General features: G+C 43.7%; 2 protein-coding genes across 2 annotated transcripts in view; one reads left to right on the top strand and one right to left on the bottom strand.

Moving 5' to 3' along the window:
- Positions 1 to 15048, top strand: part of LOC111970872 (T-box brain protein 1-like) — a 303702-nt gene that overhangs the window by 111395 nt on the left and 177259 nt on the right. The gene's annotated exons all lie outside the window — the stretch shown is intronic.
- LOC111971060 (voltage-gated inwardly rectifying potassium channel KCNH7) overlaps positions 1 to 15048 on the bottom strand; it is a 95137-nt gene that overhangs the window by 11090 nt on the left and 68999 nt on the right. Inside the window, exons 10-15 of the mRNA XM_070445865.1 lie at positions 9976 to 10214; positions 9524 to 9684; positions 9100 to 9299; positions 6307 to 6559; positions 816 to 1021; positions 574 to 667 (exon numbers count right to left, since the gene is read on the bottom strand). Of these exons, the coding sequence (XP_070301966.1) occupies positions 574 to 667; positions 816 to 1021; positions 6307 to 6559; positions 9100 to 9299; positions 9524 to 9684; positions 9976 to 10214 (1153 nt within the window). The remainder of the gene's footprint in view (positions 1 to 573; positions 668 to 815; positions 1022 to 6306; positions 6560 to 9099; positions 9300 to 9523; positions 9685 to 9975; positions 10215 to 15048) is intronic.

Below are 15048 nucleotides of genomic sequence, written 5' to 3'. Positions count from 1 at the left end.
ACAGGAGAGATAACATCCAATGGCATGCATTGAAGGATATGATATGGCTGAAAATGTAGAACATTAATTGCCACACTTTTAATGTGGTATATTCTGTCTGAATTAGACAAAAACACATTTGGACAATCTACAGTACAGGTCAACATGACATGGTGGGAGAGGGGTTTATTTTAGGAGATGGAACTGTATTCTGAAAAACCGTAACCATGGTGACCAATTTAATTAGTTTGAATGGATACCAAACTGTTGAGTGGTGTGTTGCAACAATGCCTCCCAACTTATAGAGCTCTTAGAAGCCAAATTAAAACTATTCCCTGTGTATGAATACAGTCTTCTTAAACTTGGAGACACTTTCATGAAGGCAGGTATCCTAGCGGTGAAAAGTGTTGGGCCAGTAACTGAAAGGTAGCTGGTTCGAATCCCAGAGCTAACTAGGGGGGTAATTTTCTCTCTCTCGATGTGCCCTTGAGCAAGGCACTTAACCCTAATTGCTCTGGATAAGAGCGTCTCCTAAAAAACTAAAATGCATGATATTGTATAAAACAGGCTGGCTCAGTTGAACTGTCAACTCACCTGCGGAAGATTTCCTCTTGTTAGTGAGCCTTCTTCTGCATTTGATGTCATCCCCATCAGAATTACTGGGGTAGACTGACTCTGCATTCTGAGGCTGCGTACAAGAAAATACACCACTTAAAATTGTATCTGTACTGCCTACCGATCGCATGGTCCATCCATCCGTCCACCCACCAATCCATCCATCCACCCATCCTTCTGTCCTTCCATATGTGTCTGTCTGTCTATCCATCTGTATTTACCTTGCCGCTCTCGTCTCGGAGGTTAAAGGTCAGCTCCAGGTTGCTGAGGAAGTAGTCGGCGAACTCGGGGTACATGTCAAGCACCTCCAGGATCTCCTCCCTCTGGATGGTGTGCAGGTCACAGTAGCTGAGCGCCCGCACGTCCGCGTTGGCCTTCCCTGGCTTGGTGTACAAGTGGATCATCTCCCCAAAGATGTCATTCTTCCCTGGAAGAGAGAGAGAATGAGGAGGGAGGGGGAGAAAACGAGAGGGAGGGAGGAGAGAGGGAGAGAGGAGGGGAGGTAGAGAGATGAAAGGGAGAGGGAGGTAGGGAAGAGAGAGGGGGAGTGGGTAGAGAGATAAAGGGGGAGAGGTAAATGGAAGGGAGAGCGGGAGAAAGAAAGATAAAGGTTTGATAATCATGATGAAATATAACATGCACATAATGACACACATGCCTTGACCCACAAACAGCTGAACCACCTGGTGTATTACCCCATAATGCAGCTCAGCTGTCTTTTGAGGTCATCTAACAGTGCATTAGGATAAGTGTGCAGACCCCTTTTCCACATTTTGTTACGTTACAGCCTTATTCTAAAATATATATTTTTTATCACATCAATCTACACACAATACCCCATAATGACAAAGCGAAAACAGGTTTTTAGAAATTTTAGCAAATGTATTAAAAATAAAAAACAGAAATGCCTTATTTACATAAGTATTCAGACCCTTTGCTAATAGACGTGAAATTGAGCTCAGGTGCATCCTGTTTCCATTGATCATCCTTGAGATATTTCTACATCTTGATTGGAGTCCACCTGTGGTAAATTCAATTGATTGGACATGATTTGGAAAGGCACACACCTGTCTATATAAGGTCCCACAGTTGACAGTGCATGTCAGAGCAAAAACCAAGCCATGAGGTTGATCTGGGGAAGGGTACCAAAACATTTCTGCAGCATTGAAAGTGCCCAAAGAGCACAGTGGCCTCCATCATTCTTAAATGGAAGAAGTTTGGAACCACCAAGACTCTTCCTAGAGCTGGCCGCCAAGCTAAACTGAACAATCGGGGAAAAGGGCCTTGCTCAGGGAAGTGATCAAGAACCCGATGGTCACTCTGACAGAGCTCCAGAGATCCTCTGTGGAGATGGGAGAACCTTCCAGAAGGACAACCATCTCTGCAGCACTCCACCAATCAGGGCTTTATGGTAGAGTGTCCAGACAGAAGCCACTCCTCAGTAAAAGGCACATGACAGCCTGCTTGGAGTTTGCCAAAAGGCATCTAAAGGACTCTCAGACAATGAGAAACAAGATTCTCTGGCCTGATGAAACCAAGATTGAACCCTTTGGCCTGAATACCAAGCGTCACGTCTGGAGGAAACCAGGCACCACTCATCATCTGGCCAATACCATCCCTACGGTGAAGCATGGTGGTGGCAATATCATATTGTGGGGATGTTTTCCAGTGGCAGGTACTGGGAGACTAGTTAGAATCGAGGGAAAGATGAATGGAGCAAAGTACAGAGAGATCCTTGATGAAAACCTGGTCCAGTGTGCTCAGGACCTCAGACTGGGGCGAAGGTTCACCTTCCAACAGGACAACAAACCTAAGCACACAGCCAAGACAATGCAGGAGTGGCTTCGGGACAAGTCTCTGAATGTCCTTGAGTTACCCGGACTTGAAACCGATCTAACATTTCTGGAGAGACATGAAAATAGCTGTGCAGCGATGCTCCCCATCTAACCCGACAGAGCTTGAGAGGATCTGCAGAAAAGAATGGGAGAACCTCCCCAAATACAGGTATGCCAAGCTTGTAGCGTCATACCCAAGAAGACTCAAGGCTGTAATCGCTGCCAAAGGTGCTTCAACAAAGTACTGAGTAAAGGGTCTGAATACTTATGTAAATGTGATGTTTTGTAACGTGTGCGCTGGAAGTCGGGAAGCAAGTTCAGGGAGTGAATCATTTAATCAATTAATGAAACACAATTCAAAACAAGAAACACAAACAACGCACAGACATGAAACAGGAACAATAACGCCTGGGGAAGGAGCCAAAGGGAGTGACATAAATAGGGCAGGTATTCAAGGAGGTGATGGAGTCCAGGTGATTGTCATTAGGTGCTGATGCACGTGACAGATGTGCGCAGTAATAAGCAGCCTGGTGACCTAGAGGCCGGAGAGAGAGCACACGTGACATGTTTCAGATTTTTCATTTTAAATACATGCGCAAAAATGTATAAGAACCTTTTATACTTTGTCGTTATGGGGTATTTTGTAGATTGATGACGTAAAAAACTATTTCATCCATTTTAGAATAAGGCTGTAATGTAACAAAATTTAGAAATAGTGAAGGCGTCTGAATAATTTCCAAATGCACTGTTAAGGTTATACCTGTCCTTCTGCCATTTCCTTTAAGGACAACAGGGAGGCAGTGTGAATGTCTATAGGGCTGACTATAGGACAACAGGGAGGTAGTGTGAATGTCTATAGGGCTGACTATATGACAACAGGGAGGCAGTGTGATGTCTATAGGGCTGACTATAGGACAACAGGGAGGCAGTGTGAATGTCTATAGTGGCTGACTATATGACAACAGGGAGGCAGTGTGAATGTCTATAGGGCTGACTATATGACAACAGGGAGTAGTGTGAATGTCTATAGTGCTGACTATAGGACAACAGGGAGGCAGTGTGAATGTCTATAGTGCTGACTATAGGACAACATGGAGGTAGTGTGAATGTCTATAGTGCTGACTATATGACAACAGGGGTAGTGTGAATGTCTATAGTGCTGACTATAGGACAACAGGGAGGCAGTGTGAATGTTCTAGTGCTGACTATAGGACAACATGGAGGTAGTGTGAATGTCTATAGTGCTGACTATATGACAACAGGGAGGTAGTGTGAATGTCTATAGTGCTGACTATATGACAACAGGGAGGCAGTGTGAATGTCTATAGTGCTGACTATATGACAACAGGGAGGCAGTGTGAATGTCTATAGGGCTGACTATATGACAACAGGGAGGCAGTGTGAATGTCTATAGTGCTGACTATAGGACAACATGGAGGTAGTGTGAATGTCTATAGTGCTGACTATAGGACAACAGGGAGGTAGTGTGAATGTCTATAGTGCTGACTATATGACAACATGGAGGTAGTGTGAATGTCTATAGTGCTGACTATAGGACAACGGGAGGCAGTGTGAATGTCTATAGTGCTGACTATATGACAACATGGAGGTAGTAGTGTGAATGTCTATAGTGCTGACTATAGGACAACAGGGAGGTAGTGTGAATGTCTATAGTGCTGACTATAGGACAACAGGGAGGTAGTGTGAATGTCTATAGTGCTGACTATATGACAACATGGAGGTAGTGTGAATGTCTATAGTGCTGACTATAGGACAACAGGGAGGCAGTGTGAATGTCTATAGTGCTGACTATAGGAAACATGGAGGTAGTGTGAATGTCTATAGTGCTGACTATAGGACAACAGGGAGGTAGTGTGAATGTCTATAGTGCTGACTATAGGACAACAGGGAGGCAGTGTGAATGTCTATAGTGCTGACCTGGAATGACCAAGAGGCTCAGTTATATCATTATTTCACGCCTGACTTCCTTTGCGCAGACCTGTCAGTTTACAGTGTCGGTATGGCAGTGATGCCTGTCATGTCATCTCCAGAGATACCAACGTGTGTGTGTGTGTGTGTGTGTGTGTGTGTGGTGTGTGTGTGTGTGTGTGTGTGTGTGTGTGTGTGTGTGTGTGTGTGTGTGTGTGTGTGTGTACGTGCCCACAGCATGCCCTGGCTCTTGGCCTAGATCTCCATGGTCAAATGAATACGGCCTTGTCCAAACCTGGCAGCCGCTAAGGTGAGAGTAGGACAAGCACCTAGTCTTTCCTCTGGTCAGTTCACCATTAACTTCAAAAGCTCGATGCAACATATATTTTACAGATACAATTCATTGTTTATTGCTCTCTGTTGATTACACACTAATTGCAATTACTAATTCACAATAGAATTTGCATAGAAATATGTGACTGCGATAAATGGAGCAATTAGCATTTGTGTGACTTTACCGTTGGTAAACGCGCTGAGTCCTTATTAACCCATCTCTTTCAACACACCTGTGGTTTTCCCCTGCTCAGACATTGCATGCGTCAACCAATGGTTACCTGCCATGTCATCAACTGTAACGTGAGGCATCAGATTGCTATAACATACTGTATAATGTGGTTAACTGATGCGCAAAATACTTATCCAGGAGTTGTAAGATCTGGCATGCATCAGCAATGTCTGAGCAAGGGAACAAGACTGCTCGTTCCATGACCCTATTGTGTCGCTGCGTTTTGCTGAAGCTCATCGGCTGAGTGAAAAATGAGCAGTTTATACAATGCTTAGCCTGTAACACTTGCTTGGCGCTGGGCTGACGCCGAGAAAGAAAGAGAGAGAGAGAAACGGAGAGAGAGAGAGAGAGATCAAGGAGAGGGGAAAGAAGGAAGGAGAGATGAAGGGGAGATTTACTCTGATTACATCCCGGGGATGTCAATATCTCCTGCGAGCAGCGACTGCTAACACCACCAACACTCCATCACCCTCAGCTGGCAATTAGATAGCATAATACATGATCCAATAAACCACCCTACGTTCCCCTCTCTCCATCTCTCCCTCCACCCCCTCTACTCTCTCTCTCTCCTCATCTCTCCCCCCACTCTTTATCTTCCCCTCTATCACTCTCTCCTTCATCCTCTACCCTCTCTCTCTTCTCCCAGCTATAAAACCCTCCTATACAGCGCTATTGTCTGTCACAGTTTGTTCTTGGAGGGAGCCATGAGAATCTGTGCTCATTAGAGATGTCAGCTGCTCACCCAGGCATAGCAGAATAGCGAGACTAGCCTCTTATAAACAGTACACAGAGGATATACAGACACACACAGAGAGGCAAGAGACACACACACACTTTGATGAGAAGTGCAGCACTGGATCACCTGAACTGTACTGTGTTACTATTCATTYCCAGTACCGCTTGAACTGTTTAGAGACAAAAACAGTCTTTGAAAGTGTGCCTGCAGTGCTGCTGTTCTAAGATTGTTTCTCTTCCAAACAGCCTGATTAAGCTGACCTTCAGGCAGAGGGAAATCATTAGAAGTGTTTGAGTAGTGTGAACATCCTGTAATGAAGTATTCACACAGCCATAGGTAACCAATTCTTCAGGATATCAATTTACTGGAGAGCAGCACACCTTCCACAGCCCGACATGAATAAAAAGACAAGTCATTGTTGCAGTGACTAGTGTCTAGCGTATATTTTGGTTTGGGACTTTGTCACAAAGCACAAAATACATCTGAAATGTCAAATGAAGTTTACAATGAAACTTGGTTTTAATTGCAACCTTTCATCAGGTTGTTATTGTGAAATAGTGTATTAAATAACCTACCAGGTTAAATAAAGATGATATTAATAGACAATGTGAAACAATAAACCACATCAACATTTGAGTAGCGCATACCCAAAATGGCCACCACGATGTCATCCTTGAGGATTTCGATGGACCCCCGGGACAAGAAGTAGAGGGCAGTAAGCACGTCTCCACAGTGGACCAGTGTGTCGCCCGGTGGGGAGTGCGTGGTCTTGAACCTCATGGCCAGGGCCCTCAGGCAGCCCTTAGTAGCCCCTTGGAATGCCTTGCAGCCCTGGAGCAGACTCGCGTTGAGGTGGAGGCAGATATCAGCCTGGAGACACTCWGGGAAACCCTTTAGGACCTGGGGGCGTGAAAAGACAGGCCACAGCAATAGGAGAATGGTCAGATAGGACTGGGATGGATTTGTCTGTGGTGTTGTCAGAGATGTGCTGTCAAACTAACTCGAGACGTCTTTGGGTGTGGGTCTGGTTTGAGTTTGCGAGTCAGATWTGGTTTGGAATCCAGAGTGGGTTGATACAATTGCCAATTGTGTTTTGGTCTTCTTCTCAAAATCKAAATACTGCATTGTCATATGTGACTGTTTGAGGGGGGGTATTTTTATGGCATCTTTCCATAGCCTTTAATCAGAGTACTAGCAGGTGGGGGTAAACAGATGGATATCCAACACTGCTATACAAGACACAACAAACTAGGAAAACATGGAAACAAACATGGAAACACATCTTCCCTTTGATTAACAAATAATTAACACAAGTGTGCTCATGAGGGAACTTTCTATCTTAGTGGGGTATCATTAGTGTCTGTGATTCAGATTTATCATAAAAATTAGTAAATAAAAGACTTACCTCAACTGAATTAACCTGTTATGTCATTTAGAGTTTAAGGATCAGAGTGACACAAGTATTTCAACTACTTAAATTACTACATGCTTAAATGCAAATAGTTTCAATGGAAAAATGTCACCTAAATTATTCAGTATCATGACATTAATGCCCACAATTGGAAAACAAGTAATTTGCCTGGGACTGAACACCACACTCGGTTACAGGTTAAAGGTCATGAGATGACTGTAAATAGAGGAGAAAATCTTGAACTGTGACATCACAGGGGACCAAAGGGCAAGGGAAGGCTTCAAACACACAAAAGGGGAAAATGAAACAATGAAACATTCTTACTCTATATCACATACAAAATCTAAATTTCTTGAAAAAGAGAGGCTATTTTTCATTAGTTGGGGAAAAAATCATAGCAGAAGATTTTGGAAAGGAGAGATTGAACAACATTTGGCAAGTGCAGGTRCAATATCGCTGGACATGTGTGCCAAGCCTCCCACATTGAGGGAAACCTGGCAGTGCCAAGCTGTCTGTGCCTCTCCCATTGGCAGTATTCACAGCTTGGTAACTACCAGATAAAATTATGTGATTGTGTTTGAATACACAGATTTCATGCAAACGGCGACCTTGTGGCAAGCCACATGCAAGTCAGTCTGTGATGGACAATATGGGCTGCTAGAAGCACTGAAGGTTATACTACTGGCTGGCATGCAATGTGGAAGTCAGTATGTACACTGAGTGTACAAAACATTAAGAACATCTGCTCTTTCCAGGTGAAAGCTATGATCCCTTATTGATGTCACTTGTTAAATCCACTTCAGTCAGTGTAGATGAAGGGGAGGAGACAGGTTAAAGAAGGATTTTTAAGACTTGAGACAATTGAGACATGGATTGTGTATGTATGCCATTCAGAGGGTGAATGGGCAACACAAAATATTTAAGTGCCTCTGAACAGGGGTATGGCAGTAGGTGCCAGGCGCACCGGTTTGAGTGTGCCAAGAACTGCAACACTGCTGGGTTTTTCACGCTCAACAGTTTCTCGTGTGTACCAAGAATGGTCCACCACGCAAAGGACATCCAGCCAACTTGACACAACTATGGGACGCATTGGAGTCAACATGGGCCAGCATCCCTGTGGAAAGCTTTCGACACCTTGTAGTCCATGTCCCGACGAATTGAGGCTGTTCTGAGGGCCACAGGGGGGTTGCAACTCAATATTAGGAAGGTGTTCTTAATGTTTTCTATACTCAGTGTACATGACATGATCTAGAGAAGGCTACAGTATTTAAAAGTAACTGGGGAGCATGCCTTCAAATTAACGTGCTTTTTTCCCTAGACTATAAAGACGAAGTTATGGATTTTAATAAATGTATTCTTTGATTTACATCTTGGTCTACGATTTTACTACACTCTGCCATTTTTGAAAACAACATGTTTCAGAGGGAAATAAGTTAACACTATTATCTGTGAACATAGTACCTCCTGCTCTTACCAGAGTGGTGAAGTCATTCCATTTGACATGACGCAGACATGGAAAAGACACATTTCTATAAGTACAGTTAACATCACCAGGGGAAAAGCCGGTTTACATACAGTATCCATGGCTTTCATTCTAGAGTTTAGAATCCTAATCAAGATCATAATAATGTCATATAACCATGTCGCTAAGGGAACACACTAGGCTTTGTGTTAATGGTAAGAACCGTCTTGGAGACAAGGTTGTTTAAGGTCAGAAAAAAACATTGAACAGCTTCACAGAGAAGCTAAGTACTGTAGGAGAAACACAGCAATGCAGTAACATAACCGCATCGTCAAACTGTGGGGCTGAACATTAAACACCTATTGAAGGACAACAGCAATCTGAATCAGCAATCTGAGACTTAACCATTATGCATTCCCTTATCCCACCATAAGACTAACATTATGTCCCAATATGAGCATTTTTCTTTGCTAATGTCTCACTTTGAAGACTTATTAGCCCCCCCCACACACACACACACAAACACGCACACACACAGCCTCCCAACCCCCCAACCCCCATTCGCACCATATTCATGTCGATGCCGTTGGTGTAGTTCCAGGCATGTTGGAAGTACTCCTCCAGGCGTTGCCTCAGTGGGTTGGGGATCTGGTGGAAGCGGATGAATTCTTTGACCCGGAGCATCTGCAGGTGGTACCGCGCCGTACCGGAGTACAACCGCTGGATGATGGCCGACACATTACCAAAGATACTGGCGTACATTAGGGCTGCGAGAGGGAGAATCACACCAGACAGGTGATCATCATGTCGTCATCACTGTTAGCAATATTCTAATTTCCCTTAATTAATCAGTAGCTAGGAATATAGTAGTACAATAACTTATAGAGTAGTACTACTTGGCTTTACAGTAATAGTGATTCATTGTAGTAATATGTATAACGTATTCATTTGTTTGTTCTGTTTTCAGTCCCAGTACAGTCTAAACACTCACAGCCAATCAGCATGACACAGATGGAGAAGATCTTCTCGGAGTTGGTGTTGGGGGAGACGTTGCCAAAGCCCACGCTGGTCAGGCTACTGAAGGTAAAATAGAGGGCCGTGACGTATTTGTCCTTGATGGACGGGCCAGAGCTGGGGTCACTGTAGTTGTACCTAGGGGGTGAGACGGTACACTCAGTTCATGGTTCGATACATTTCACTGTATTTTTTCTACAGTATTATCCCAACATAATAATGGGGAAAGTATTTTTAAAAAATCGGATTTTGTACCAATATTTCTTAGTTTAATTAACAAATCATGACGTTCTTTCCTATCATTYAACTGCATCGTTATTAAAGAGTCATGTGATACAGTAAATAGTATTGGGGTACATTGAGGCACAAGTCCATGGTACATATTGTTACGATATTCAGTAATTCAGTATATTTTAGCTTGCCTAGTACCTCTTTCCAATGGACACGCCCAGGTTATCCAGCCAGCCAATCTTGTGCTCCAGATAGGGCTTCTCCACATTGCCGATGGCGTACCAGATGCAGGCCAGCCAATGGGCAATGAGGGCGAAGATGCACATGAGGAGCATAAGGACGGCGGCGCCGTACTCTGAATATCGGTCCAGCTTACGGGCCACGCGAACTAGTCGGAGCAACCGGGCGGTCTTCAGCAGGCCAATCAGAGTGGTGGTCTGAGGGGACATAGAAGTAAACAGAGCTGTGATTGGCTGGGGGTTTGAGTGTTGCAGTACAGTGCAGGCAAGTTATTTTTTAATTGGATGCACCACAACAGGCAGCAATTTGTTGTGATTAGGGGTAACCTTAAGGTCAGATCAAAGGTAAGGAGTTAGGGTTAAGATAGTACTGTTACAATCAAGCTTGGCTAAATGACCACGATCCAGTTTCTTATTCCAGTTTCTAAATCACTGAGCATGACAGCGTGTCAATGGAAGGGAACTCTGCAAAAAATAGACTGCTGTCTAAACCAGCAGAGAGCAGGGGCAATAATATAAATATAACATAACGTATTTCCGTCATTCTAAAATGAGGGGTGAGGGGGATTTATCAAGCCTACATACTGATACTAAGACGACTGCAGAAAAAATATGTTTTTAAAGAACAATAAAAACAAATCTAAAATAACTGAGCTTTTGACAGTGAACGTCCAAGTCTTCCAGCCAGGCAGCATGAAAGCAAACACCACGCCTCTCCTGTCCTCCCACCCCTCCTTCTGTTCAGTTTCATTTAAACAGCCTTAATCCTGGCATCTCTCCATCTCAATTCCTGCCCAGCTAAATTAACACGGTGACAAAAAAAAAAAAAAACGACCACGGCCTGCCATGAGATAAGAGCTGATTTATTAGTGTCGCACAGTCTGCAAACAGCATAAGTGAGTCTTAGGGAAACGCTAATAGTTTGTTCCTCGTCTCATCAGGACTGACGATTATAGTAATATCCTGAGGGATGTCATTACTACTACTGTTTCTCGTCCTCTACAGTCACTCAGCTCTCTGCACCTGTACACATTTATTTACAGGGTGCTTCTCCCGTTTACACATGAGACTCAATTTGACAGTGACTATGGTTCCTTGTCTCATAGAATGGGGGTCTGATTTATGGCGCAACACTGACTCGACTCTGTCACAGGTAAATATGCTCTGGTGAGGGACACGGATGCTACTGCTGAGGCTCTGAAAGCTCCATTACAAACCGACCGGCCCATCCRCCCAAATCTTCCCCCTAAATCACTGCAATCATTTACAGTTGCTTTCGTCTCCTTTACTCTTAGAGAAAAAAGGTGTTATGGAGAACCTAAAAGGGTTCTTTGGCTGTTCTTGTAACGTCTGCTTCCTGCTCACACTCTCAAACACGTAGATCCCCTGAATGCAGCTCACTCTCCAGATCCCAATCACCTGAATTCTGATCACCTGTTCACACACCTGTATGTCATTATCACACACTATTTAGTTCAGTTCTTTGCACCCCATCATTGTGAGGTATTGTTTGTTTTGTGACACACTTCTATTGGCAGCGCTGGTTTTCCTGTAATTTAATCCTCCCGCGTATGATAGTTTTTGCCTGCCTCACTAACAACGCCTTTTGCCTATTCCCTGCCTGTACTTTAGCCTATCGGATTTCCTGTTATCAACCTATTGCCTGATCTCCCGGACGACGTTATTAGACTTTTCCCTGTCTGTACTGTTGCCTTTTTGGACCCCCTGTGTATGACCTTCTGCCTGCTCCTGGACCCAACTACTTGCCTCCTCCTGTGGTCCTTTACAATAAAAACCTGCTGTGCCCAGCGCGTGAAACCAGCTCTCTGTCTCCCATCGTGTTCATTACAGTCCCCTAAGGAGAACGCTTTGAAGAACACTTTTTGGCTCCAGGTAGAACCCTTTTGGGTTCCATGTAGAACCCTGGAACCAAAAAGGGTTCTCCTATGGGGACAACACTTTTTTCTAAGAGTGTACTTCTCAACCGGGAAGAGAAATCAGTCTCAGACAGACAGGGCATGTCCTAAATCAATCAGAAATTCTTTCCAGGTTTTTAGAATTTGTCCCAACTGTTGATCTTGACTGGAACGTTGGATGTGCAGAGTGATGAAAAGGGGTGCGAGTTGTGAGTTGAAGAGTGGAGAGCTAAAGCTTCTCCCCAACAACCCTGATGGTAAATCCGGGGATGGGGTTTGCTAGTCATCTGTGTTGGCCTGTCCACTCTACACAACCCCTGATAGGCAGACGGCACGTGATGGCTTGTGTTCAACCACTGTCTGAAATAGAAGACATGATCCCATAGGCTTGTGGCTACAACAGGGTTTTCTATCTACGTTCCTGGGGCCCAATCCCGATTTAGGAATTTATGCCTTTCCTACGCAATCAATCAATCAAATGTATTTATAAAGCCCTTCTTACGTCAGCTGATGTCACAGTGCTGTACAGAAACCCAGCCTAAAATCCCAAACAGCAAACAATGCATGTGTAGAAGCACGTTGGCTAGGAAAAACTCCCTAGAAAGGCCAGAACCTAGGAAGAAACCTAGAGAGGAACCAGGCTATGAGGGGTGGCCAGTCCTCTTCTGGCTGTGCCAGGTGGAGATTATAACAGAACATGGCCAAGATGTTCAAATGTTCATTGATGACCAGCAGGGTCAAATAATAATAATCACAGTGGTTGTCAGGGGTGCAACAGGTCAGCACCTCAGTAGTAAATGTCTGTTGGCTTTTCATAGCCAATCACGCACACCTTTCCTATGCACTCATCAGTATTTGGTATACAGATGTACCTCATTTAGTTGCGTAACACGCTCTGCAGGTGTGGCTACCTTGCACACTGTATAAATTTAATTCAACCGCTGAAAACCCTCCCACTTGCTGGCCAACAAATTTTCTCATGGAGTTTTCATTCAATGGGGTTTTCAGTACATGTATCTCTTTAAATAAGGTTTTAATTACAATTGTCAACAAACTCAATAGAATACATTAAGAGAACGGGTTCAGAATGTGGGGATCAATGAAAGAAATCCATCTCTACATATTGTTCTCCATTTCAGCACCAACTAGATATAAAAATAATCTTGTAGATTATTTCGGCACATTTTAGGGTTAGGAAATCATATGAATCATACATTTTTGGGGGGAGAGTCTACGCACTAAATACTGGATATTGATGCATAAAAACACAGTGGTTTGATTCATCCTGAAAGCTGTCATATTCAAGTTCAATCCTTGAAATATCGGAAGAAGGAAAAATGGGTTACTTTTTGCGTATAAATATACCCTAATTCTCACTAATCATGGAAGTGTATGACAACGGTCCAGTCGCCGTGAACCGTGCGCCAGGCTCCAGGTTTAACCTGCTACGTGAGGTCTGAGTTCCATAATGATTCAAATAGGCTACATGTCCCAAATTATTGCACAACGTTAGCCAGATATGATCCACTAATGCTAGCGACCCTTAAGAAAATGAATGATGCAAAAATAAATCCATATGGGTATTACTGACTGCGGCTCCTGATAGTGGCTTATATTTATCATGATACTAACTGGAAAATAAAACAGAGAAAAGCCTGGGCATATAATCAAAACATTATAAAGCGCATGCATCAACTCGGCAGGTCCAGCCCTACAGAAGCCTATAGCTTGGGTCTCCAAATTTCATCCATGCAAATTATGAGGGCACACAATAACAATTCTGAATAACGGCACAGCTATTTATATCCTATTTCACTGTGGAAAAATCATATACATTCCATGTTAATATGATTTTCAGTTTGCTTCCATATGGCTGGTTTCACATTCGTCTGCAGGGATCATAAGGAAAAATCATCTAAAACAATTGCTATGTGTATTTACGATCCCCTTCTCCAAACGGATTACTCATTGACCTAGCTCTTATCAATAGATCCTATCAAGTTGTAAGCGACAGTGCATGGAGAACGGTATTATTTCAATCAGAAAAAAATGAAGTAGATGCATTTTCCACTTGGAACCTGTAAATTCGCTAGACGTTATTCATGGTTTCATTGCGCGTAAAGGTGGTGGAATTATGAGGGGATTAGGTAAAGGTCAGATTCTGTAGACACCTCCTCCACACCTTCATTTATTCTAGCTCCACCTCAAACAAATAGTGGGTGAATAGCATGCTATTCTCATGTTTCAATTTAAAGTAAGACTACGCATAGAGAGAAAAGCCCATAAAAAGGGAATTACGTTGCATTTACGCGTGATCAACTCTGGCACGAATCCGGGTCCTGGAGAACTACTGTCTGGGTATGCATGCTTTTGTTTCAGCCCAGCACTGACACACCTCGTTCAAATTATCAACAAATTCAATTTGGACGTCAATTTTCTTAATTGGTTGTTGCTGCAGGACTTACACAAATACCTGCACGTGTTATCATAAAATGTAGCCTCTGCTGCTTATTTCTTGAAAAGTGAGAGACGCTATATTACATGGACACACGCTGTGGCATGTCACCACTCGTCTGTCTGTTCCTCTTCCTCTTCCTGCCATTCACTGACAACCCCAGACTGAGGGTAACTCTCTGGTACAAGACACCTGATGGTAAATAATGACTTGACAAATCACGGCTCTGACACACCACTGCTCCCTACACATGCTCACTTGTCATCATTTTGCAGGATACATCTTTTTTTCTGGAACATCATGTACCCTGTTCTGTCCCGCTCTGTGATGTGCCAGCAAGGGACACACTTAGCAGTCGCTGCTCGGCTGAGATATTGACATCCTGCGGGTGTAATCAGAGTACATAAATCGTCCCTCTCTCTTCCTCTCTCCCTCTCACTGCAGTTCAACAATCTTTCTTTTAACCTGCATCTTTCTTGCTCTGTCTTTCCCTTTCTCCTTTTCTGGAGTTGAGAACTTGGAAAGCTACTGTTCCACCCGATGGGAGCCAAAAGCAACACAGACAAACCAACAACAACAAACTGCAGTTTAGCACTCATAGCTATTTGAGAGGCAGACGCCGTTCAACAGTTTTAGGACGCCCGAGGCAATCTGCCATAGC

This window comes from Salvelinus sp. IW2-2015, linkage group LG12 (assembly GCF_002910315.2).
Source record: "Salvelinus sp. IW2-2015 linkage group LG12, ASM291031v2, whole genome shotgun sequence".
Classification (NCBI taxonomy): domain Eukaryota; kingdom Metazoa; phylum Chordata; class Actinopteri; order Salmoniformes; family Salmonidae; genus Salvelinus; species Salvelinus sp. IW2-2015.
Note: the sequence above shows the minus strand (reverse complement) of the source record. Positions and strands in the feature narration are given on the sequence as shown.